The 26213-nt window shown below is 42.5% G+C and overlaps 1 protein-coding gene across 9 annotated transcripts in view; it reads right to left on the bottom strand.

Moving 5' to 3' along the window:
• Window positions 1-26213, bottom strand: part of NFIA (nuclear factor I A) — a gene marked incomplete at its 3' end in the record, with an annotated part of 250179 nt that overhangs the window by 103241 nt on the left and 120725 nt on the right. For 8 of the 9 annotated variants that reach the window (XM_082287369.1, XM_082287371.1, XM_082287370.1 and 5 more), the window contains exon 3: window positions 10970-11035. The exons of the other annotated variant lie outside the window; for it this stretch is intronic. In XM_082287369.1, coding sequence (XP_082143495.1) covers window positions 10970-11035 — 66 coding nt within the window. The remainder of the gene's footprint in view (window positions 1-10969; window positions 11036-26213) is intronic. 9 annotated transcript variants of the gene reach the window in all.

Here is a 26213-nt window from a genome sequence, read left to right as displayed (position 1 = left end):
CGGTTCGTTTGCAGGAGGGAATAATGATCTGTCACCAAGGTAAATTCACTGCCCGGCAGATAATGCCACAGTGTTTCTGCTGCCCATTTCACAGTAAGACATTCTTTTTCAATGATGCTGCATCTCTGTTCTCGTGGGAACAGTTTACGGCTGACATAGCAATAGTAGTAATAACAGCTTACATTTATATTGTACATGGGATGATCTTTATTTCTCTCTCCTAACAGTGGACGGCTCCCAGTCCTACTGCAAATCCATCCTTCATGGCCATGGCAGACAGAAATCTGGGTTCACTAATACTGGGCTACCTCGTTCCTCAGCTGCTTGCTTGGGTTGTCACATCCTTTCTAGCCCACTTTGTTATTGATTTAAATGGAGCCGTGGGCCACTACCCAACCACTGCTCTAAGTCTTCCCTCACAAAAATCTGTGGGGATCTCCTCCTGCCTCAAAACCACAGCCACCTCAGTCTGTCAAGCTGCTGTCCACCCTCTCCTGCTTCTCAGCTCTTCCCTTCCTCCTGCAGCTCCAGCTCTGGCATGCTTGGCTGTACGATAAAATTGGCTCCCCTCTGTATGGCGTGGGGGACATGGCCAGCTCACTGCATTCTGCTGCTGGAAACTTCCTGAATGCGAATTCCCCGATTCTGAAAATCAGGACTTTGAGGTCTAACATGTGGGAAAATTGCAGGAGGTCTGCAGTGCAAAGCTGGTCAGGTGAGGACACCCCCCAAACACCAGCAGGTTTTCAAATTGAGATGCAGCTGTCAAAGAGCCTTCTGTTACAGATAAAATCTTAAGAGTAAGGAATTAAAGCAGAAAAATAACAGGGACAGAGGTCTGGATTCTCTGAGAGTGAGAGTGGTACAGCTACATAAGCAGCATCCCTCCCTTATGATTCCAGGAGAAGAAATACCAGGAAGGGGTTTGGCCCACCGTGGGCTGAGAGCTGGTGTTGACACCCCTGCGCCTGGCTAGGGCAGGGGGACTTCTGGGGTGCCACGGTGGCCCCATGGGAGGGCACACCACAGACAAGGTTAGGGTGCTGGCCATATGTCCTGCACAGGCCAGATAGAGAGAAGAGAACTATTCGGATACTCTGGAGCAGCCCTATCACTTCCTTGTGCCTCCCCTCACCAGGGACGGGAGCGAGGTGCCAGCTCCTCATCCCAGAGTGTGGCTTGCAGCAGATCCCCTTGCTTCAAGTGCAAGTGAGGGAGGGCGGGAGGTAATGATTAGAGACACTCTAAAATGATTGCATTAATTGAATCTTATGAAAATGGAAAACAATGGCAGTGGGTAATAATAAAACCCCACTGTAACCACGCACATCTCTTGTTTACTAGAAAGTGCTTCAGTGACTACAGATTTACTCTGGGGCACAGCAGGAAACTTTTCTCCTTTAAATTTAATCAGCCCTTTTTTTTTTTTTTTTTCTTTCAGAGAAAAACACCAGCTATCAGATCTGTGCTTCCCATCCACTCCTAAGACTCCTCAGTGCAGTGCCTGGAGGTGATAGTGTGAGCTCACTCAAGAATGTGAAGGCATTTTATAAATCATTTGGTTCCAGCAGGAGGGGGAGAAAGGGAGAAGGCAGAGGGATGATATAGTTTACAGCACATTCTCAGCAGTCACTCCCAACTGTCAAACTTCAGCATTTTCTTCAGTTGCAACAGTGGTTAACAAAAAAATGTTAAGACAGCAGACATGAAATGCACATAGTAAGCAGCACATTTAATCAACTGGCACCTTCCTACCACCCCACCGCCAAAATCTATCTGGACACTATCACAGCCCAGAAAAAAAGTTGTACAAGTGAAGATAGGGCCCTGAAAAAAGGAGCAGAAACGAACAACACAAACTGCTGTAAACAACTTGCGGCGCCCTTTCTTGTGCCAGATAACAACAGCAGAGTTAAAGGAGTGTGTTCACAAGTGTGGCTCACTCGCCTCACCTTCCTCCTGCCCCTTTTGCCATGCTCACTTCCTTGGCTCCTGGGAAAATATTTGGGGATCACTGCAAATAAAAGTCTCCTTCTCACTTTCCAAGTAACGTATCTGGTACTTTTCCATTTCAGTCACACCAGAGCCAGGCTTCAGAGGGGATTTTATTCTCACAACTCTACGAGAGTTCCCCTAAAGTTTCTTTCCAGTTCCTAGCTAGCAACTTCTGCAATTAAAAAGTAGTACCTGCCATTAACAAATAGTATCTAATTAGCTATGGAAGTGATGAGGCCTTTTCTGGGAGCCTGCTCTCACTAAAGTGCCCTCCCTGACAACAGCTACAGTCCAGTATGCTGCTTTCAGGAGCTGTGTGTTGCCCTTCACATGCACCTCCCTGCTGGTGTACACAACTCCAGGTTTACAAATTAAGGCGACTTGGAAAGCACCTGATTAACCCATGAATCTACAATACAGGCAGACAAACGGGTTTTTTCTGAGTGTGCAAACCAAGTAGGAGTATGAAGGTTTGGATCCATTTGAAAGAAAACCACCTTGTACCTGTAAAACCACAAGATTCATACAGGCAGAAACCAGAGGAAGATGTGAAAAAACGACAGACCTTTTCATAGTGTGTAGATATATTTGGAAAGGTATGGAGTCAACAGAACACCTCCTGCACTGGTCAGGAAGTCAGAGAAAAAGAACACCCGAGTGTGAGCGGGAAAGTGCAATCCCTTATCTACACTTGGACATTCCTGCCCGGATGGACCAAGCTCTGGCTGAAGCCACAGGAGTTTAGGTGCTGGTAGCTCAGGTACAGTGAAGGATAAGTGTGTAAGTAGGAGGAACGTATGGCTTGCTAAGATGTGCCAGACTGGCTGGGGCTGGGGTCACAGGGAATCTCTGATGCCCTTGGGTGGACTCGTTGGAAAACAGAAAGACACCCACGCACACAGACGCTGCTGCCACTGCCTCCACCTCAAGCCTTCTTCCCCTCCGCCTTCTGCAGGAAGGGAGCCAGCACCTCCCCAGCTCGCCTGCACAGCACAGCTCCCAGCACACATTTTTAACTTCCAGTGGTTTGACCACAGAGGGCAAAATTCTGGCCAGGGAGCACTTCCGATGGCAGGAGAGCAGCGGTGAGCCAGCCTGGGTTTCGCTGCTGTGATCTCTGAGTGGAGGGTTCCCACTCACTGCCACACTGCCACAAAGAGACACCACCTAAATAGATGTGGAGTAATGAGTACTTCGGATAAGTGACTGATTTCAGAGGGGGCTTTTATCCACAGGCCCTGTATTTATAGTTCAAGCCTTTTCAATTAATACGCACACCCTAAAAGAATTAAACTACTAATTATCACATTTTACCGTGGTTCACAGAACTTTCATCAGATCTAGTAAATGAAATCACAAGTTCAGCAGAGGAAGCTTTACTGCGCCAAATTATGTCAAGGGTATATCATGTTGATAATAAAAGATCACTTGGTTGGAAGCCTAACCTAGAAGGTTGGGGAGGCGTAAAAAGTTCACATTTTGGATCATGCTGCTCTGGTGTGGGCGTTTTGTGGTTTTTTTCTTAGTTATTGTGGAAGGCAATTCTCCTGCAAGTAAAATTTTCCCTTTGTCTTACATTACCGAGCATTAGGGAATTTTTACATAGAAAGACAAATAGAAAGGTTTGGGGTTTTGTTTTGCAAGTCAGGCCTTGGCACCACATCCTCTTTCCACTAATAAACTCCCCTCTCCCTCTCCACTCAACAGAAATTAAACGATGCTCATACCACAAATAAACTCCTTTCCCTAAGTGCCCAGCTTCGTGGTGGGCAGGGTGGTGTTCCAAAGCATCCTTCAGCCTGTGGTCCGCTCCGGCGGCCGCAATTACTCTGACGCAACCCAGCTCTCAGCTGTTAATTAAACAGCAACTCTCTCAAGAAGACAGACATTAGAAACAGTTGTAGGGAAAGCTGGAGGTTGCTCACAGCTCCAGATGCCCTGTCCAGGATCCTGGAATGTGGGACATGGGTAGCAGGGGGTGCCATGGCTGCCTGCCCATCCCAGCGCCGCCACAGAGGAGGGGGCAGTGACCTGGCACTGAGGTGCCCTCAGGACAAAGAAAATCCTTGACCCTGCAGAGGGAAGCTCGGGAGTTCCCTAAGAGGCTGCTCCTGGCCATCCCATTTCCAAGCTGCCCTCTAGATGGCCCTTGCTGTTATCTCGTGGATAAAGATTCATGGGAAGGAATGGAACGGAGCCACAGAATAAAAATATATTTTTGAAACGACTTAGAATAATCGCAGCTGTATTTATGCACCTTATCCACTGGAAAGGTTCATTGCCTTTTTTCTGTACACACACATGGAGAAATAAAAATATATACTCAAGCCACATTTTTATTTCTCCTCTCCTTTGCAGCGTTCAGCCACTCCAAGCGTAATGAACGTTTCATGTCTTTCAAGCACTGCTTTGTCATGCTATAAGCATTCATTTCATGCTTTGAATATTTCCTGTCATACTTGCCGTGGATGAATTTTTGTGGGAATGCTTTGCTTGTGAAGGTTAATGGTTAGCAGCAGTGAAAACTGAAGCCCTCTGTCAATCCCCAAGCCTCAAGCACTGCAGGTCACTGATGAGAAGGGTCTCCAGCCATCCCCAGCAGTGGCTGCACAACTGACCCCACTGACGTTCCCGTTTCTCGCCTGACAGTCAGTGCCATTTGCCATCACTGGATTCCCCCAAGAGAGTGCCAGCCACTGATAAGCAGGCTAAATCCTCAGCCTACCAGAGGACCCACTAAATCCTGGGAATGGCGTAACTGTGCCTCGCAGTCTGGACTCAAAAGAGGATATGGTAATATAGGGAAAAACGGTGTTTTCTTTCCTAATTATTCAGATGATTCTTCATGACAGCCATAAATCTGGATGGGAAACACACCTGGATGCTGCAAAGTTTCAATTCTAAATTATTATGATTGAAGTACTGTATTTCTAGTTCTTTTTGGGAATGTAATGTAATGAAATAAGATGAGAGAAATGCAAGACTATATCACACATAAGCTAAATTTATAACCAGACATATCTGCTTTTGTTTCCTTGGGAAACGCTGGCTCTCAGAGCTGCCTACAGGCACTCTCAGGGGGTGATGAAACACAGGTTGGACCTCAGCAGACTTTTCTTGGCTGATGGGTCCTGTTAGAGTCGACAGCCTGTCCTGCCCAGTCCCAGGGAAGCCAGAAGAGACCAACCCCACCAGTACTCCCTGACTCGGCCACAGCTTCCAAGCCTGGACAAATTTCCCCACTGCTGTTCCCAGTCATCAGACAACGTGATCCATAAGGGTGCAAATCTGTTCAGAATTTGGTCCTGGCAAGTTACAAAGGTGCAAACAAGCTGACATCACCAGGAGCTCTGACTTCAGCGCCAGCGATGAGATTCCTTATTGGAAATGCTAAGGGTTTTTTTTTTAAAAGCTTTTTCTGAAGAAAGTTAATTTTAGATTAGTCCCTCAGGCTGTGATAACTCCTCAGCGTGGCTCTGTAAACAAGAGAGGAGAGTCTTCTTGCATTTATAAGATTCTGATGCAAATAATCCCATGAACAAGAACATTAATAAAAGCTGCCGTTACTGTATTACTGCCTTTGCAGCTGTAACTGATAGAAAACTTTCTCTGCAAGGCTCAGTTATCTCCTGAAAATGAGGTGTTTCAGGAATGTTAGTCATCTGAGACCACGTATTTTCTAACAGCACCAGTTTCAGCATTGTGTGTTCAGAGAACTGCTCGTGTCCTTGCACTCCTCAGGTGGGAGCTGAGGGGCTTATCCAAGGACAAAGGAGCCTCCAGACACCTCCAGCACCTCCTTGGTGAGTTGGCATCAAGCTCTGTCACTGCTCTGGAAGCCTGTGAGGCAGCTGGACTCCACCTGAAGCAGTGGAGACGAGAGGTCAGGCATGGCCTGAGCATAAGGGATGGCCTTGGAAGGCAGAACATTTCCACTTGTTAAAAATTTGGCTGTGGAAGGACCTGGATGTCTGTCAGCTCCCATTTAACCTGCAATGCGCCTGAGTGATGGGGACAACCACAAAGAGCAGTTACTTGTTCTCTGCTTGGGAGGAGGGTTTGAAGGGTGAACTCTGAGTCTGAGAAGAGTGCCCAAGCCTGGGATCAGGCAGGCACCACTTCCACTGGCGAAAGCTATCCCACTGCATGGAATGCCAAATTAGGGACCAGAAGGAAAGCATTCACAGAGGGACTGGACTCTGCAGCCTGTTAGTTAAGGCAGAGGGGTCTTCCCACATATAATCCCCTCCTCCCTTGCAGCCAAAGCTGTTTCATGCCTTCCGTGACCAGCTTTGCCTAGAGAAGAAGCAGAAACTTCTCTGCATTTGTTCCCACTGTGGCCTTCTCTTTCCCCCACAGCTCAAAGACCAGAATTTCTTCCTTTCTGTTTTTAGGCATGGAAAAGTAAGCATATACTTAAACATTTCTTTCAGGTTTAATACCCAAGTCCAACCCTACTTAAGCAAAGAATTCACAGATGATATTTACAAGTCCAGTGTAATTACTTCAGGGCTGAAAAACGAGTTCTGCAAGTTACGGTGCATCATTGTTTTTCTGTTCTCTTTCTTTTTTTTTTTTAATGTTTCAATGAACAATGTGCCTTTCATTTCCTGCAGTGCTGTTAAGGTACTTGCAGCTCAGTGAGATGGCATTAAAGCTAAAAAGCATTTGGTTTGGGCATTACACATTTTTATTTTTTAGAAAAATGCCTCTCCCTCCACAGAAATTGTTTGAGCAATGGATTTGGCACACGTTTGTAGTCAGCTGTAATAATGAATGCTGCCCTGCTCACTTGAAATGGGAGAATTTACCAACTTCTTTAAAAAGAATTCGCTCATCTACAATTAAAGTGCTGTGCTACCAACTCTGAGCCACCAAATCACAGCCCCGCCCTGCTCGAGAGGCACGAGCAGCCTGTCAGAAATGACACAGCATTCTCCTGCTTTTGCACAGCACACCTTGTGTGCACCTTTACGCTGCACTTATTAATTCACCAGTGCCACCACATCAAACACAAACATTGCCTGACATCCATTTACTGACAGCAGCAGCACAGCTCTGTGCCACGGTTATTAACCACTCTGTGCTACATCCTCCCTGCCTTTCTCCAGGGTTAAACTCCTGATGGAGCAGAGTAGGGTCCCACTTTTAATATTTTCTGAAAGCCAGAATCACAAATATCCCCACTTTGCAGACAAAAAGACCAAAAGGTTTTCCTACAAAAGTTTAAAATAATCCTACTTACAAAAAGAAAATCTAGCTGATAGCTGTTTCCACGACTGAAACTGAGAATAAAAGCCTGAGAGAGAGTCCACAGCAGTGCTGAGCTGGGAATTCAGTTGTTCCTGATCCCCAGGCATGTGGTCACTTCACTACATCAGACTACCCATTTTGTCATCCTGACTTCACTGAAAACTAGTTTGTTTATAAAACACAACACCAAACCAGTGCTTTTAACAAGCTTTTAAAATCAATAACCTTTTTTTTTTATTTTGATTGGGTGAATTGCAAAATCACTTTGCGGTGCCAACTGAAATGAAGCTTTTACATACCATTAGGCAACTACAAAAGTGGGGAATTTTCCACATGGGTGTTCCACCCAGCTGGTCAGAAAAAATCCCTCGTTTGAGCAAAATATCAGGGCATCGAAACATGCTCCTGCCTTTCAGATGAAGTTGCTGGCCTCTTTCATTATCCCTCCTGCAAATTTCCTCACCCATATAACAAACAGAGGAATTCTGGATTTTCTGCCTCCCCCCAAAAAGCTGTTTCCCATGGTGACAGGGCAGCACTGTGCACACCCTGTGTTAATTTTACCCCCAGCTCCAGCACAAAACATCTGGACCCTGGACCATCCATGCACCAATGAGCCCTGTCTCGCCTGCATGTTTGCTTTTCATGGCCATCAAGCTGCATCTCTCTCTTTAGAAATAATTAAATGCTGAATATTTCTGTTAAATATTTGCAGTGGTGACTGGATGACTGCCTAAAAACTATTCTGGCTTAATGAAGGCTGAGGGAAAGGCCAGAGCTGGTGTGGAAGCCACCACTGAGATCAGAAGATGTCACCATCTTCCCTGTCTGTGACGATTCTGCTCCAGAAAATGCATCAGCAAATCCCACTATTATAAAACAGGAGTGGCTCTAAAAGAGAGAAGCTTTTTTTCCCATGAACTTCACTTCAATGAAGGTTAGACATATAGGCCTTGCAAAACAACACATACAATTTAGAATGATAAATTAAAATCTGTAGTAGGAGGCCTTCTTTTTCAGGGCCATATAGTTGACCCTTCTGAACCTACATTACTCAAGGTATGCAAAATATATGTGTATAATAAATAGCTCTAGAATTTATGGAGTGGAACAGAAAGGATATTAACAGGCAAGTAGAGAGGCTGTATAACCCTCACAAGGCCTTTAAAGATTTATTTTTTTAAAATGAAGGAATGCAAGCATGGAAAAGGCAGCACTGAATCGATACAGTTCTTTGTGCCTTCCAGAAACACATGCAGAAATGCTTCCAAACCTGCCCTCAATCTGGTCACTCCACTGTTGGCATCAGTGGGAATGAGATTATTCATGATTCTATTTTTTCTTCGATTAAAAAAACCCCAAACATACACACATACATATATATATATATATATATATATATATATTTAAAATTCCTCTCTGTGTGGGCTCATTCCCACTCTCAGTAAAATCAATTATGAGCCTCCCATTGACTCCAGAGGGGTTTGGATCAGGCCCGGTGGAAGTGGGTCTACAGCAAGTGTAGAACACCGCAGTTAATATGATTTATTGTGTCCGTTTCTGTGCGTGCAGTTTTTCATTTTCTAAAGCCTGCAGTTTTGCTTTCATCCTCACGTTCAGGAGATAAGAGCTGCAGATCTGTGTTGATCTATGCCGGGTACCCCGGAGCTGGGGGCTGTGTGTGCTGGGAATGAGCTCAGCGCCTGCCCGGGGGGAACGAGCGCTTCAGGGCCAACACTCTGGGTTAGAAAATCTCCCACACACGCACTGCAAAAGGTGCAGAACCAGTGAGGAGGCTGCCGCTGTGGTGGGGAAAAGTACCCTTTAGTAAAAGTGAGAAAAAAGAAAAAAAAAGAAAAATCCTTTTCCTGTTTATTTAAAAAAAATTAAAAAAAAAAAAAAAAAAAAAGTACCTTTTGCAGGTCACCAGCAAAGTTCCAAGAATTCACTAAAAGATTGTTTTACAAAGAAGAGTCAGGCTCCAAATCAGAGATATTTCATTTCACTAGGCTCTTAGAGATTCTACATTATTAAACACTGACATTGCTGCTTTTTGGGGCAGTTGTTGAGTAGCAAGCTTTGTTAAACACTAAGAAACTGCAGGGTAAGAAGAACTGTGCTTTAATAGCTGCGAAAGCATAGTATCTAAACACAAAATAATAACATGCTTGGTGCCTAATACATTCTAAATTAAAATATGATTTAATAAACAGAGGCAACATATTCCCCATAAAAAAAAAAATAGCAGAATTGGCAGAACAAAAATCACAGTTTAGTCAGTTCTTCTCTTAACCTTGCAATCCTTTGGCTACAAATTAGAATTTCTGTGAACAGGATTGATAAGGGAAATTAGGCGCTGTCTTTCAGAAACAACAGCAATGTTTTAAGACGGTATGTTTAGAGATGAACAGCACAAAATCTATCAAAATATGAAACCTTTCATATCTAATGGGAGGAAAATACAGGAGACCCCAAAGCCAAAATCTCACCAGTCCAATGAGCTCTATGTTCTATGTCCTGTATCTCATGTTGGTAGTTTAAAGGTTTTTATTTACCTAAACCTCTTCTTCTTCCCTTAGTATTATCCCCTGTTTAAACCCTAACCCCAAAGCAGTCCGGATGTGAAGGTAGCCCCTCAGCCTCACTGTCCCTTGCAGCTTGTTTGGCTGCTAATGAAACCCCCAAAATGCTCACTGAACACACTCACAGCTGTAGGGGTTTAAGGCAAAGCTCTGTGAAAGGGAAATCACATGTGCATTATTACAGAGACTGTATTTCTACATGGATTTCCACATCCCAGAAATGGTGACAGGGTTTCAGAGGCATAAACCCTTTGCACAAATTCTTTTCTGTGTATGCAGAGTAGACCCCAAGTACAGTGGATAACCAAATCTACATTTAGGTCTTACAAAAAAAAATCTGGTTATGGACCAAAAAGTCAAGAAAAACTGTCAATAATAATCATCCCTTTCACTTTGGGAGACATTCTAAGCCCTACATATAAGTAGTAAAACAAAACTCAGTTGCCAATGGGCCAACAAAAATTGTTGGGGTCTACCTTAGCTAAACACAGAAAGGAAGAGAAGCTGTTCCATTACACACATATTCATCCTTTCACGTACAGTCCCTACAGAAATCCACTATTATTGAATGATTTTTTTTTTTTTCCAGGCTGCTTTACAAAGCAAGCCATTGGTTCAGTAAAAGCCATTGCTTCTACTTTGAATCTGTCCTGGTCCAAGGAATATGAGTTCTCCCAAAAGTCCCAGCCCTGCTGCTGCTTCCACTCCAGCCACTGCCTCTTCAGAACACGGAGAGAAGCACCAAGGAGCTGTAGCTGAGCCTCCCTGATCTGTTTTCCTGCAGTATCTGCTCCCCTGAAGGTCATGACTCAAGGCCCAGGGACTGAAAGCCTTTGCTATGGAGGAATAAGGATAAGGGTTGCATACAGCAGGCTCTTTAATGGCATCTCCCTAATTAAAATTATTTTTAAAGGGGGAAAAAAAAAAGTCTCTCTCCAGAACTGGAGAAACAAATGCTACCTTAGATTAGTGAAACAGTAGCATTTTAACTATGAGGAGAGTGCACAACCTCTTTGTAGCCTTCCCATGTCAATTATTCTGGATCATCTTTTTATATTAGACATGGGGGAAAAAAAAAAATCTTTATAAATATGGGCTGTTTTACTATCCCAAAGCAGGAGCAGCAGGTAAGAACTTACCATTTTCTGGCTGGTCCTTAATATCAGCTTCACTTGGCTGGCTGGGACTTTCAGATTGACTTGAATCTGAAAAACATAAAATACAGCCAAAAATTACAGGGTCTGCTGTGGAAAATAGATCAGAGGCGCCAGACTTCCTCAAAAGGCTGAGAGTACAAACTGAGGACAGGAGTGTTGGTTGCACTAGGACATGATAATGTAAAAGTCCCGTGCCTAGGTAATATGTTTGCTAGCAAACAAAAAAAAAAAAACCAAAAACCAAAAACACCAAAAAAAAAAAAAAAAAGGGAATCTTGTTTACGGCACTGCACAGAGTGCTTGGGGTGTGTGTTGGCATAAATTAAGCTTTGAGAAGCCTTCTTTTTAAAGAAGGCATATTTAAACGACTCTCCTACATGTTTTTTATAATGCAGCCTCTATGTTGTATACAAACCAGAGCCTTACTCCAACACATAGTAAAGTCTCAAAACATATCTCCAAGCAGGCATAGAAAGGTAACTAAGCAACCCTACATAGTCGTGGAGATTGTTGGCTACACATTTCTGGAACAAGATCTGCAAAACTGAGGGAAGAGCTGATTTTCTGGCGTACTTTCGCAGTGGTTACAGCACTACGAGATCCCTAAAATGTGCTGGTGGTGATTTGCAGTGGGATAAGTGAGACCAGATAGTGGATGACCTGCTTTAGAACTTGTGTAAATAATCCTACAAACTCCCAGCTAACACTCTCCAATGAGCACAATTTATTTGCCTAAAATAATAAAATGACCTATAAATGGGTATGTGTAAATACGAGTGTTTTGCATTTTTTACATGTTATTAACTCTACTTTATGTGAAGATGATCACTCTTTGGTCCGAAAATTATTCTTAGTAGAAGCTTTAGTCAAATAGTGTTTTCCTTCTTAATTATTTCTGTCACTATGAACTAGGAAAAAAAGGTCCCTTTACCTGTGGGAAAAAATATTTTTTTTAAAAAAAACCCCAAATTACTGGGTTTTGCAATTAATACAATTTTTTTTTCCTTTCCCCAGAAATTATTCTGTAATTTATTGATCCTGTAGAAAAAGTTTTTGCTGTGAAACAGAACTTAGGTGATGAAACCACTTGCTACTGCCTCAAAACCACCCCTCATCGTGGCAAACCTATTTTCTGACTTCACCTTGACTTTGCAGAGTTTGGAATTAGCTGTCTGAAATTCTACCACATTTCAGTGAGAAGTCAATGCAAGATCAAAAGGTCACGACACTTAACTGTGATTAAATTGAAAATCTTACTTCTATTGCAACAGAGTCATAACACCACCCCTTCTTTTTCTTTGAGGTATTAATAGTGCTGGAAGAAGCAGTACTACTAGTGACCTTGGGTCAAGCAATGCTAATTTATTGCTTTAAAAAGGTTCCTTGCTTTTAAGCAAATGAAGATTTTAATTACCGCAGAGCACTATAAAGAAAATGCCTATTTTAAATATTCAAATTTTTTTTTACCTGCTGACTGTCTGCTTTAGGTATCATTCAGAAGCTTAGAGGACAATCTTGTATAAATTAAAAACTACAAGTAAAAAAAAGCACTCACAAAACCAAATTTAATAAATATCAGAATATAAACACTCAAAATATTTAGCAAAGAAAGCTTCAGTCGTGATACTTCTATTTAAAATCAATGAAATTCCCCTAAAACTGATATATACCCAGTGTGCCCCAGAATCCTTTTCCTCTCTTTTGTATTTATTATTTTTAATAATTTCACCAATGAACCTCAGGGAAAAAAAAAAAATATCCTCACTTTTGCAATTTTGTTTTAAATACTGATCTTCTGAATTCTCTCTCCCCGAAGCTGGAATCAGTGCTAGCAGATACACTATGGGGTAACATGCACAGTGCTGTTGTACTCTGGAGACTCGATTTTGGCAAGAAGTTTCATGTTTCCGATACCACAAAGGTAGACACAAAGGTAAAATATTAGGAATGTAAAATATTTAGTTAACATTCAAAGTCAACATTCAACGGATTTCATTTTACAGGGCGGGCATTAGGCTTTTGCTTATTTTTTAGGTTTGTCTTTCCCTCCAGCCAGCCATGGCTCAATCAGAGTTTGGGCTTTACGTTTCAAGTAGGCTCGGAATTCCACAAAAATTTATAGATTTGGAGAAGTTCCTGCTGAAATGTGCGACTGGGAGCCTGTTTCCCTTTCTAAAATTTGAAACAACCTGGGCAGGCGGCGAGAAGGCCGCGGTGGCAGCCGCGGGAGCCGGGCTCGGCGCTGGCACCTTGGCTCCAGCACAGCCCTGCAGCCGGTGGGCAGCACACGCAGCCCGAGCTGCTCCTGGCTTGGGAGAAACAAACAAAGTACTTTTGTCTGCGTTGAGCGCTGTTTTTCCAACACCAAGGCTAGTGGCACAAGAGGGGCTCCACTGGCCGTAGGACATTTGTTTGCACACTGAATCTTTAACTTTCTCCTTTTATCACCTTGGCTCCGGCGACAGCGTTTTTCCTAATTCTGCTTCCCTGCAACCCGCCCCTTCTGCTAAAATTAAATATTAATTTCCACGGAAAAGACAACACAGCTTTAAAGCAGTATTCTTCATGAAGAGGCACAGGGCACTAAAATGCAGGATGAGGTAGAATTAAAGCCACTCAATCCTGCGGTGGGGATCACGGGAGGCTACTGAAAACATGGACTGGGCAAGCGTGTGCTCAGCATTGTTATGCAAGGTGGCATCTTGTGGAAACCCCAGATAAGAAGACTGAGTTAAGGCACTTAGCCAAAATGTTTATATGCAGAATTTTGCTTCCCTGATTTTATTCAGATGCCGCAGATGATCCGGCACATATAAATGTGCCGCCACATGGTTAAGGGATTGGCAAAATCAGAGCCGTTGTGTTTTACAGTCTTGCCTAGGACGAGGGAGTCTTGCTCAGCCTCCACCGCTCGCTCTCTGCTTTTTCAGCAGTTGGCACTAACTCCTGTCGGGGCTTTTTTGTTGTTTTGCACATGGAAACTTTCAAATTCCAGTTTTCTGAACGTTTAGTGTTTTCTGGGCTCGGCTACAACAGGAGGGGGAATGTCTGTCCTGCTGAGTCAGTTAGCCAAACAGGTGACCGGAGGAATAAATTAATTTTTGCCCATACATAATAGATATAAATGGAAGATCGTTTTCATAAGCATTTGCATTAAATCAATAAAATCACTTACTATAGAGCAGTTTAACAATTCATTTGATTTTCTCTTTTCTATATATTTGATAGCCACTCTGCAAAACAGTATACACTTTATGCCTATTTTCTTTAGCAACAACACTGCCAGTTAAATTCTACCACCTGCAATAATTAGAGCCATTGGAAAACACACAAAACAAAATATACAGTAGATGCGAGCCCCTCTTGAATCCACGGCCCCCTGCGGCAACGAGTTTCATTGGTGCCTTAAGCTAAGGCTGGTAGGAAGCCAAAGAATCTGTATATTACAATAAAGTGCATGTTATTAAGGGGAGGATTTAAATGATTTCAGATGGAGTTGGAAATATTATAGTGAGGAACCACTATTAAGATTGCTGATTAAAAAAAAAAAAAAAATCACCAAGGAATCTAGTTTTATGTTTAAGGAAGCTTAACCTTGAATATCACAATGGGTTTTATTTGGGGGCTTTTTTAGTTAGAGAAAAGTTAGTGGTTGGAATTTTTAACCCTGAGCTAGCCGGGGTTTGAGCAAGTCTGGGCCCAAGGCACCTGGGCAAGAAAAGCTCAAGGGGATCTGGTGTCAACCATAACCATGGTAAACAGGAGCAAAAAAACATGTTGAAGGTATTTTACTCTCTACTTCCAAGAATCAATTATGATGAAGGGATAAAGGAAAAAAAAAAAACCCAAACAACAAAACAGGCTAGTTTTTCAAAGTAGCATTTTCTATCAAGTTTCTATTCCCTGCTCCTCTTGGATCTGTTCCTTAAGCATATGCTACCCCAGCACGACCGGGCCCCAGATCTGCCTTATCCCAAACCATACGCAGGCAGGGACCTCCAGCTCCAGGACGGAAGCTCTGGACTTTTCAGTCTGCAGTTTTCCTTTTCAGCAGCAGCAGGAGCACAGCTCCAGCTGGGCTGCACGGCGGCTGCATGGAAGCAGGGCTGGCGGCACTGGAAGGGAGCGCTCCATTGTTTGGAAAGAATAAAACCTTCCCAGGAAAGTCTGGCCCGTGGACAGGACCAATGTCAACAGACTGACAATGTTGTTCTTTTTTGTAGACTGTGACACAGACGGTGAAGTGTTGTTGCACTTCTCCACCAAAAAAGCCTCTTTCGAGTGCCATGGCCCTTCCCAGTGCTAAACCTCTCCATGGCTACCTGACTGGGGAGATGGGACACTTTGTGGAGCACTCCCAGAAATACACCACGCTTTCCAGGGTGGGCTGAATCCAGCCTGGGATTCGCTGGGGTGGCAGTGACCCTATTTACTGTCTGCTGCTCTGTGCAAACCCAGTGAATGGGTGCCAGGATCATTTTTTACCTCTGTAGAGCCGCTCCCCAGCAGAACCTGAGCCTCTGAGCAGCCCGCGAGCTACCACAGGTGCAGACACATCTATCCTGGAAACAGTAAAGGTGATCCCCGCATAGTGCAGGAAAAAAATGACCAGCGATGCCAGATGAGCAAGGCAGCACTGCCACTGCCCATGCTGAGCCTGCTCTGCAGTGAAAGACAGCAGGTTCCTCTCCTCCACCACCAGCCCAGCACCTCGCAGAAGCACCACAGAAGTGCACAAATTAAATTTTCCATTCACATCATGTTTTGGGGGTGGGGGGAATATTGTATAATAAACTGACATATTTTATTCAAGTTTCAGAGTCCTATTTGTAATAAAAAATTTATATGGCTGGGTTGTGTTCATGCAATAAATTTTTCATCTATAATTTTGGGCATGGATTCTACCAAAGATTTATATATGTTTAAAAAAAAAAAAATCTAAATCATGCTCTTTTATATACAGTCTTATGTGGTGAGCTTACGGGATTGACAAACAGAAACCAGCACCAGGATTGGGGCTTCTTTACACTCACTTTCCCTTCATTATACATTATAATATAAACACATAGGGGTCGCTTCATATATGTTACAATTATTATTTATAGTGATTTTGGTGGCTACTAGGATTTCTTTAAAGGAAGGCCTGGCTCTCCATTTTACTCCAGCCATTTCTTTCAAGTCAACTTTTATAGGGAGTTCAAAGTGCTTCATTATCATCCACCTCACCATCACACATGTACACGCCCACACCAGATTCCCAGTTTTATTCCATACCCCCTGCACCGTACACCCCATCCCCACGGCTCCCCAACGAGGTTCTGCAGTGGTAAAATCCCTGTGGTGCCAGCCTGGTTTTTTTTTGTTGTTGTTTTTTTTTAGTTTTTTTTTATAAGGCGAGGACTCTTAATTCCTGTACACTGGGAAAGAGATTATCTTTGATAATAGAAATGTAAATCAAAGCTTGCTGTTGTTTATTCCAGACAGACATTTGTGTGTTAAGTCTGTTTATCAGGCAACACTTTGTCTAAGCCAGGAAGTAGTCAGCCTTTGTAACAAGATGTATGCAAATGATTTTCCCATCAGCCCCTGCCACGAAACTTTTGTGGCAAAAAAACCCTCCTTGTTACTTCACCAGTAAGACGCTCCTAAGCTACCCCGTAAGCAGACTAGCAACAAAACAGCCAGCTAGACTATGCTGATGAGTTTGAATGAGCCCAAAACATGTGCCCACAGTCTGTTGCTCGGTATTGTAAGCAGACTTTGTGTATTACATCTGTTTATCAGGCAACACTCTGTCTGCTGGAGCGGCTTTGTACCAAGGTGGACGCAAACAAAGATCTCCACAACTCCCCGCCTAACTTTTTTTGGCTGCAGAAATTTCCCATTACTTCCCGCTTCGCTGGAAATAAGAACACGAAACTTCACCGAGAGGCTGCGAGACCCTAAAGCTCTATCAAAATGGTTTCATTTTAAATCAACTTTCTTTGTTCTCACAAGCCCATAAATGATTTACTGCTATCGTGTGATAGCCTAGAATGTGGGGAATCTGTGTATTCCCATATTTGTTCCTTGATATTACAAACAACTATTTGATTCACTTCTAAATGTTTGTTTTTAAAACAGTTTACAGCCTTTGATTCCTGCTTACTGATTCATTTCTGGAACATTTTCTATTTATTCCTTTGCAGTAGCAAACGTTAATTTTGACTTAATTCAAATTGTCATCAAAGGCTTCCTTAAGAAATCCCACAGCACAGATTTTATTTGTTATAATAAAATATTCTTAAAGTAAACATCGTTCGACTGTGTTTTTTTAATTCCAAGAGATACAAAAATCCGTTACCCAAAGGATTCAAATTGGTTCAGCCCTTTTTCCTAGACAAAATAAACACTTTAGGACTTTACTTGTTTGTATTCTCCTCAGTGGTGCTGTATGCATCACCAGCTAAAAACAAAGAAACTTTTAGCTGCTCAGACAAAATGCAGAAGCTCCCCAAACAACGAAGCGGGGGGGTGGGGAGGCATTCAGAAAGTCTGACAGTCCATTCAATATAGGGATGATGGCCATAATGCATCCAGGGTCCCCTTGCTAATTAAATATGCATTGGCACAGTTTTGATCGATGCAAGCCATGGATCAGATGACACACCTGCAAAATCTTGAGCCCAGAGCTCCCAGGAAAAGGAAAATACAGGCTGTCTCCTTATCTTTGTTTTCAAAGGCTCTCAATTTCTGTGCTTAGATATCTAATTTAATTCTCTCACCCCTCAGCAAACTGGATTACGAAAGTCAATACTGCCATTGTGCATCGACAGGAACACACAGCTTTCCTTTTATTCAATTTAGCCATGACCTTTAGACAAAGATAATGACAACTGTCTAAAAGTAAGGTAAGGCCTTAAGGAAGACCCTGCTGAGGGGCCCCTCTCCCTTTCCGTGGCTCCTCCAGCCAGGAAGAGTCCACCAGCCATGGAGAAAACCCAGAAATAATTTCCCTCCCCAGACCACAATGACCAGGAGTAGCCTGGCGGAGCAGCTCCCTCGGCCACCAAGGTCTCTGTCCCACTCTGAGCCCCTGGGACACCTCGACACCAGAGGCCAGACCCTCAGGAGCCCTTTGCCAAGAGGTGGCCACGTCTCCGGAGGAAGCGCTCTCCTGCCAACAGCAGAGCCCGGCGCTCGCACGAGGAGGGACCACCCTGTCCCATTTTTCCTATGGCTGTTGGGGACACAGTGAAATGGAAGTGGCAGAAGAGTAGCACCAATTTCTCATTTCTGGCTCTGGTGCTCGGGAGGATCTGCAACCCTAGAGCTGGGAACACGGTGCAGGGAGCCGCACGCACCCGCGCGGCGTGGCGGCAGGAGGAGGAAGCGGCACGCGGATTTTCCTGGAGCTGAGCTGGAGCCAATGGAAATGACATTACTTTCCAATAGGTCTCGCATCAATATTTTTAGCAGCCTCCCTACAACGAGATAGCATCTTTCTAATACATCTGTAAAGGAAGGACAGAGAACATGCTCTCAGCTAACGAACAGCTATCAGGCAATAATCCACTTTGGTACCTGCAGATACAGGTTGTACCTGAATCAGTGATTGAGGCATATAAAAATTCATATTGACTGAGCAGCCCAGCTCCACAAAATGTGGGCTTCCATGCTGCACAGGGTTTTAATTCTGCAGGAATTTTTTTTTTAGCTGCATTTAAAAATACACTTGGCATTTCTAGCTGTGGACCAATATTTTTCTCATGTCTTTTTATACAGATTTGGAGGGAAAGATATTTGTAATGGAAAAAAAATATGTGCAAAGTTGGATTGCTAAGTTTCTGTAATCTTGGGAAATGAAAAAAAAGCAGCCTATGTAAGAGCTACAAGAAACCATATGGATCAACAAGAGCTGCCCTCATATCCCTAGGAAATATATATTAACCTACATTTCATCATCATAAACCCCAAAATAAAAAATCTAATTAGAGTCTCTACCCTCAGATTCACTTGTAGAAAATTTGCTTATCCCCCTCACAAAATGATTTACAGTACTTACATCCATTTCTTCAGAGTGATTTAAATTTATTGAATCGTTTCAATTTTTAGAGAGCTTCCATTTGGATCTGTACGGGTTTCTAGACATATGCAGTGCTCAGTTATTTAAAATTAATTGCAGTACAATAATTTTAAATTGCTTCACACTATACGAATCTCAAGTGCTTTGAAATATTTGAACCATTCTATTTAGAAGCCATCAAACTTCTGAGCACATGCATCAAAGAGTTGTTTCAAAAGCCAAAGGGCCGTCCTGATGATCCCAAAGTGCAGGTGAGCACGGCTCTGGGCATGCTCAGTGCACATGGACCTGAATTTATAGAACAATTCAACAAATTTTGCCCGAATGTCAATCTTTAATTAACAAAAACTGATCCTGTAATAATTTCAAACCACTAAAAAAATTCTAGAACTAGAAAAGCACTGTTATAAAATAATGGCATACATTAAAACTATTATTACTTCTAATGTATATTTATAGAACATCCTTTTATCCTGAAAATTAAAACAGCTTATTAACATTAAACTAAGCTTTACAACACCTCTGTGGGAAAGGTGAGCATAACTATGCCCACTTTATGCAGGGATGAAGGAGGCACATAGAGGTTAAATGATTTACCTTGAGAGGCACAGTTACTAAAAGGAGTAAAAAGCACGGGGCCAGGCTCTCGAGCTGTGCATAACAAAGTCTCCCTCCCACCAAGGCAGCCATTACAATGGCAGTGGCAGTGCCCACTTAGGAAGCCTTGAGCTATATTATGTACAAAATTACTTGGTAGAGTGGGTCCAAAGCCACCTAGAAGGGGATATTTCCGGTCACTCTCAGCTTTTGCTTCACATGCCTTTCTTTTCCTCATTAGGTGTTTTGAAAAACAAGAAATAATTTCTCTCCAAAGTATTTTCTATCTCAGTTTAACAAAAACAACAACAGTATTTAGGGAGATTTAATAGCTGGTTTTGCCATGCCTGACTTCATGTACAAAGGCAAGTGGAGACGAGCCTGTGTGATGAGCAGATCTGGTAGCTTTGGTCAAAGACTCCAGGTTCTGCTTTTGTGCAGTTTTACCCTGGTGAGTAAACCAACATCAGCAAAGCAGGATTATGTCCACCATATGGTGAGACTCCATTGGCTGTCGAACAGCCACCCAATTAATCTCTATCCCCCACCATCCCCTTGTTATTTATTTATTGTGACAAACTCATCCTTATGGGACCCTAGGCGGGGAGCTGCATATTCCCAGGCTATTGGCGGCAGTGCCCATCCTCATCCTTTATCCCAAGCAGTAGCTGGCGAGCTGGCGCCTCTCCTCCGGCCAAGGCGCAGCGTGCTACAAGGTCACACCCAAGGAGGATCTCTAGATTTTCTGGAGCAGACGGGAATAAGGAATTTTTCAAAGCTGCTCTCTATCAAAGAGCCAAATAAACCCCTGACAATGAGCACAAGCCTCACAAACTGCTCTCCAGAGCTGACCTTTCTAACACCACACGGATAACCAGGCTGTTTGTGGAGACCATCAGAGTGCTCCTGTATTTCAGTCTGTGCCTCTTCCTAAGGTGTCTCCGCAGCCTCAGCCATTCAAGACTTCATCAGCCAGCAAAAACAAAGGAAAACCTTCACCACACCAACAAACTGGGCAGGAGCCCCAACCTCCTCCTCCTTTTTCAACCTTGCCCGCTTCTCTTTCCTCTAAAGGACAAGTGCAAAATTTTCCTGTGATCAACCAAAAATTCAGCTAGGAATCTGTACATCCAACGGAGTGAAGAATACTTTAAAAGAACTAATACCTCAAAGAATGGGCCCATTTTCCCTATTCAGGATTATTCTATTTCACACAGGGAAAAACGATGTTGATAATAAAAATATGTGTGACTATTTAAGAAATAAACAGAAGATGAACTAACACTCCATGGAGATTCTGTCAATAGCAGATTAATATCAAGTTACAGATGAGGCAGTCTAAGCAAAGTTTAGGTACTATTTTTTTATTGTAGATCTACACTTGCAGTCCCGTTTTCACAACTCTTTTATTTTGATGTACCTGACACTTTTCCTCTTGGCTCTCATTTCAGTCCCTCTTAAGTACATATTTGGTTGTAGTGGCCAAATTTTTTTTTTAAATTTTTTTTTTTTGTTCTGGCAGATGTCTTTTCCTTGTTCTGTGCACTGTGAGGAGTTCAACGTGGCATGTGAAAAATTTCCATTTCAGGTTTTCTTAAGCTAGATACAAAATTAAACTGCTGGCAAAAATACATAGATATATAAAATTATACAGCAGAAAAAGCTGCTCAATAGCTCCCCATCTTCCCTTCCTCCCTTCCTTTTGCCTTTTTTTTCCCACAAATAATTGCAGAAATATTGCCATCAGCCCAAAGCCTTTCTCCAAGTGAAAAGTCAGAGGGTTTTGCCCGCAAAGAATTGCCACTGAGTGTTGCTTCATGGATCTGTTTCTACTCTCACAATATTGTAGACTGCGAAGAAGAACTGAGAATTACCATAAAAATCAGGACGTGTTTTGTTGCATCAGTATCATGTTGGCATCAACACCACAGACTCGGGCAGAAAAAAAAGCAGCCTTTTGGTAGGCAGCCTACTTGGTCTGTGTTTCTGCTGTGTTTGTAAGCCATGCAAGTGGAAGAGAAAGTTAAAACTTGGAGAGAAGTAGCATCCTGCAGGCTCGGTACGAGTTACAGCAAAATCTGAGGTACAACCACCATAAATCCATAGAGAAATGGAATTATATCTACACCTCAAAGGACAGTGGATCTTATAAATACAGGAAAGACTTGGGTGTATATATAGTTGGCCCCCTGAAAAAATATTCAGCATAATGTGTTGACTCTGAAAATGCAACCTAAAATCCATTTTCACTTGGTCCCAGTCCTGCAAATCTAAAATTTTGAGGAAGGAATTTAAAACCAGAAAAGTCCAGAGCTCTCCAAACCCGTAACTACACTGCGTAGACGAAATTTTAATCAAACTTTTAAAGCCATGGTTATGATCTGATGAACAGACAGCTTGACTTGATTACATTTTTAAGTTTCAGTTTCTATTTCTGTTTTAAGATGAAAAAGATCATAGAGTGTCAGAAATTTGAATACTGAATAGCAAAAGCTCTTGCAGGTTTAGAAAGCATATAGAAAAGCTGGCAAAAGAAAACGCTATTCCATTGCCACCATCTGCTTTCTGGCATATTGAAGAAACTTTACTAACAGCAACATTTTCTTGCATTAGAATATCTGCTAATTAGTTTTGTTGTAAATTTTTTTTTTAAAATTACCTTTTACACAGAAGGCAAATAGCCAGTTTTTTTGGCTGGCTACACCTTACACCACGTCTGATAACATTTTCACATTAAGTTCAGTTTACCTCACTTTTTTTTTTTCTATCAAAATCCTATCTTTAGCATAGTCAAAGCCTGCAAAAACTTTGCCTTGCTGAGACTAAAGAAAAAAACATCAAACATACGAAGTGTTAAAAATCGCTGAATAACTCAAAGGAAAAAAGATAATTTTGAAGGCGTTTTGGCTGAAATCTATTTTCCTTTGAATTGCATGAGTGTTTTAAAATGTTAAAAACACTACAGAGTGACTAATGAATGTAAAAGAATGATAAAGAGTATGGGTCCAGTTATCAGTGATGTGCCTAAAACAAAATAATTTTGGACAGTCTGCCATGCAAATATTGACTAAAATGTCATAAATAATGTCTGCAACAAAGGGAATCCTGCAAAGGAATATTCTGTTGTACTTAATGCATTGTAGAGTGTGCCTTTTAGCAAGCAGTACGTTACAGAGCCTGAAAACTTCAGTTGGACAAAAAAACCCCCTTAAAATTTCCCAGATAAAAACATTACTAATGTTTATTATTTTTTTTTTTTTCCAGAAACAGACCTTTCAAAAAGTTAAAGGTGCAGTGTTACATTTGGGAAAGGGTTCACTTAGAAACTGATTTTCAAAAGAAATGAGTTGTCCAAAAATTACGAACAGACCAAATGTAACCACCTCATTGCCTTACAACTACTTTCTCTGCCATTTTAAACAGTATTTTCACCCATTTCTCTGCTGGCAGGGAAGAGGCTCTTTGCAGGTCTTTGTCAGAATGTACTGAAATCAAATGCAAAGACATTAAGTTGACCACTGCCCTGGGCCAGAGCTGAGAGGTGGCAAACCTTCTGCTCCAGCACTTCTTAATTCTGTCTCACTTCCAGAGTCCAACTGGCTCCACGTGAAGGGTTAGAAATAAAAATGGAATCCTGTGAGAACGATGGCAGCACACAGAGTGGGCAGGAAGGGCTCCAAACAAGCTTCAAAATCACAACATTTTAGTAGTTTTTATTATTTTTTTAGTAGCATTGGAATATGATGTCAAAATGAGGGATGTTGCATTAAGAACTCGAGGTTACCTACATCTCCACTGACATGCTGAGCTCTGTGTAATCACAAACAACCCAGTCACTTTTTTTTCCGAAAGTCTACTAAAAAAATTGAACAATCAGGTCTACACGAAAACCTTCTGCATGTGTTTTCCAAAATTTCATTTCTGAGAAAAATTTCACAGCCACAGAGATGACAAAAAGCAAAGATACTTTACATTTCTAAAGCATCTTTCATCCAAGATCAAAGAACTACATCAACAATAATTCTCAAAATACTGCTTTGAAATAGAAGTACTAAAAGGAGTACTATTGAATGTATTTTATCTTTATCTAGCTTGATCTATTTTCTTTATAAAATGCTGGTTACTGTGGCATCTCTCTAGGCAGATGAGGACTATAGGTTAAGTGACTCGATCAGAAACACTTACTAGCTCAGTGGAAGAAGTGACAATGCTCGCATTTGGGAGTCAAGGATTCTAAACCTTTCATCCACGAATTAAAAACATATATAAATGTAAAACTAACCTAGGGAGCATGAAAAGCCCTCAACCATCACGTGATCGAGGTGCCACCAAGGTAAGTGAAGGATCTGGAAGCAGCAGCACACAAACCAGCTGGCAGGACACGCTGTGGCAGCGTGGATGGACAGAGCAATAGGTGTGTGACAGCAACAAACTACATATGAAGAGAACAAGTAGGCATTTGCTGTTTTTCAAACCTCTTGGAAAAAATTAAGTCAACTTTCTCATCAAAGGTGAAAAGCCTTCCCCCCTGAAACATGCACAGAAGTGCTGCCTGGTCTCCCGTGGAGGCTCAGGAAGAGCAAGGGTTTTCCAGCTGCGCCACAGGTCACCCACAAAAAGATTGGTGGGCTGTGTGGCAGGGTCTGAGGCCGAAGAATTTGTTCAACACGAAACTCAGAATTATTTAAAAATAAATTACAGGCTGCGTTACAAACTGTATAATTCAGCCTTTGGGCCAAGATAATTCTTGACATACCCCAACTGGAATTACACTGGGGATAAACTTAGCGCAATGTGCTTTCATAAGGCTCCTTTCCTTATCATTCCTGCAATCAGGTCGTGTGGGGCTCTAACTGATAATCTCCTGCTTGCTCTGTAACATGGATGAAATGTTATCGACTGTTCTGCCGCGTCAGAGAGCAGCACACGCTCTGCCAACGTGCGCAGAACCCACTGCTGATAAAAGCAGCCCCTGTTTGGAGAGGTGTGCTTTACAATCCTTGTGGCTTTTTGCAGCAGAGGAACTGTTGGACAATGAAGAAAAACATTTCAGCTCCCCTGAAAGTTTGACTGTTCCTTTTCAAACAATACAACACAAGATTCGGGACATACTGCTGACACAGCAACATCAGTGCCTCAAAGAAACTGTGGGAAATGTCAAATTTATGGTCCTATGGGTGATTGGTGGAAGGTTTCTTCCCCCCCTTCAGCAAGCCTCTGTCAAAAACAGAGCCTCTAGAAAGTTTTTGGCTACGTCCCAGCAAAGCAGAAGGAAGCTGTATCCCACACTTCCCTTGGGACTTAATGAAATATACAGCCTCTGGGCTTCTTTCAATTTGGTCTTTCAGATTGCTAAACCAGTGAAAGAAGGATCCTAGCTGTCACAAACGTCACATGTTTGGGGTCACCTGCTGCTCGGGGGTTCTCATGCCAGTTGTTGACATAATAAGCACCCCTTACACTTTAATTACAATTCACAGTGTGCAAACTCTGCAATCTGCTTTAAGGCAGACAGTCTTTTAAATCAACACTAAATTCTACTACTGTTCGAGCAGAAATGGGAGGAAAAAGATGTCCAGCTGACTGAATAATTGTATTCAAATATTTGTGATCCCAAAGAAAAGTAAGCACTATCCAGTGAAAAGAGCAACTGTATTGCCTGTAACACTTCAGAAAGCGTAGTTAAAACTTGACTTGCTCCTCACAGTCACGCAGACGACGCACGTGAGACGCTTTCATTCGATGAGCTTTTTCCAAAGCTCCTGCGAGCACAAACCTGAGCACCCAGCTGTGTTTGTCCCCGAGCACGGAGCAGGCTGGACACAATGCTGGACACTGGGATCATCTGTGGGAGGGAGGGAAATTCTCAAGCCCTCTTAGTACGAATTTCAACAGGACTTGTGCAATGAAAGCCTAAACGGGAAGACATGTTTATTTTACTCTGGAATGCTTTATTTAGTTCGGTACAAGAAACATTGGGTCTACTTAAAAATACTTATTATTTTGAGAAACAGATGAGAATCCTTCGGTTTCCTTGACTGCTACCTCTTTTTTAACTGTTACTCTTACTCCTAATAAAGACATACCAAGACCACCAAACTTAAATAAATTGTACCAGTCGGAGAGGAATAAAAGTCTCCTCTCCTTTTATGTTAGAGAAGATCCATTTTAGCATTTGTGCATCTAAAAATGCCTCCAGTAAATGATATTATTTACAAGGCCTTGGTCGAATCCACCTTTTCCCATGGAAGGAAAAAGATCATGAGAGGGGACACAGCGCTCTGGGAGTAATTCCAGAAGAATTTCTGTGTTCGCCCTGCTAGAAACACTGTTAAATTGTGGGTTATGGATCACACTGTCCACACAGGAAAGGCAGCACAAGCTCCAGCAGCTGCGCTCTGCACACATTCACCCTACGTGCTCTCAGGGAAACAAAGGAGAAGTCAATAGCCCGATACGAGGGCCTGTTCCTATTAAAATAAACAGGAGTGACTCTGGCCACAGGAGAAGGCTGCTGTTGTCCAACTGACTTCTTAGGGACAAACAGCAGTGGGTTTTCGCCAT

The sequence above is a fragment of the Coloeus monedula genome, assembly GCF_965178545.1.
Source record: "Coloeus monedula genome assembly, chromosome: 9".
NCBI lineage: Eukaryota > Metazoa > Chordata > Aves > Passeriformes > Corvidae > Coloeus > Coloeus monedula.
Note: the sequence above shows the minus strand (reverse complement) of the source record. Positions and strands in the feature narration are given on the sequence as shown.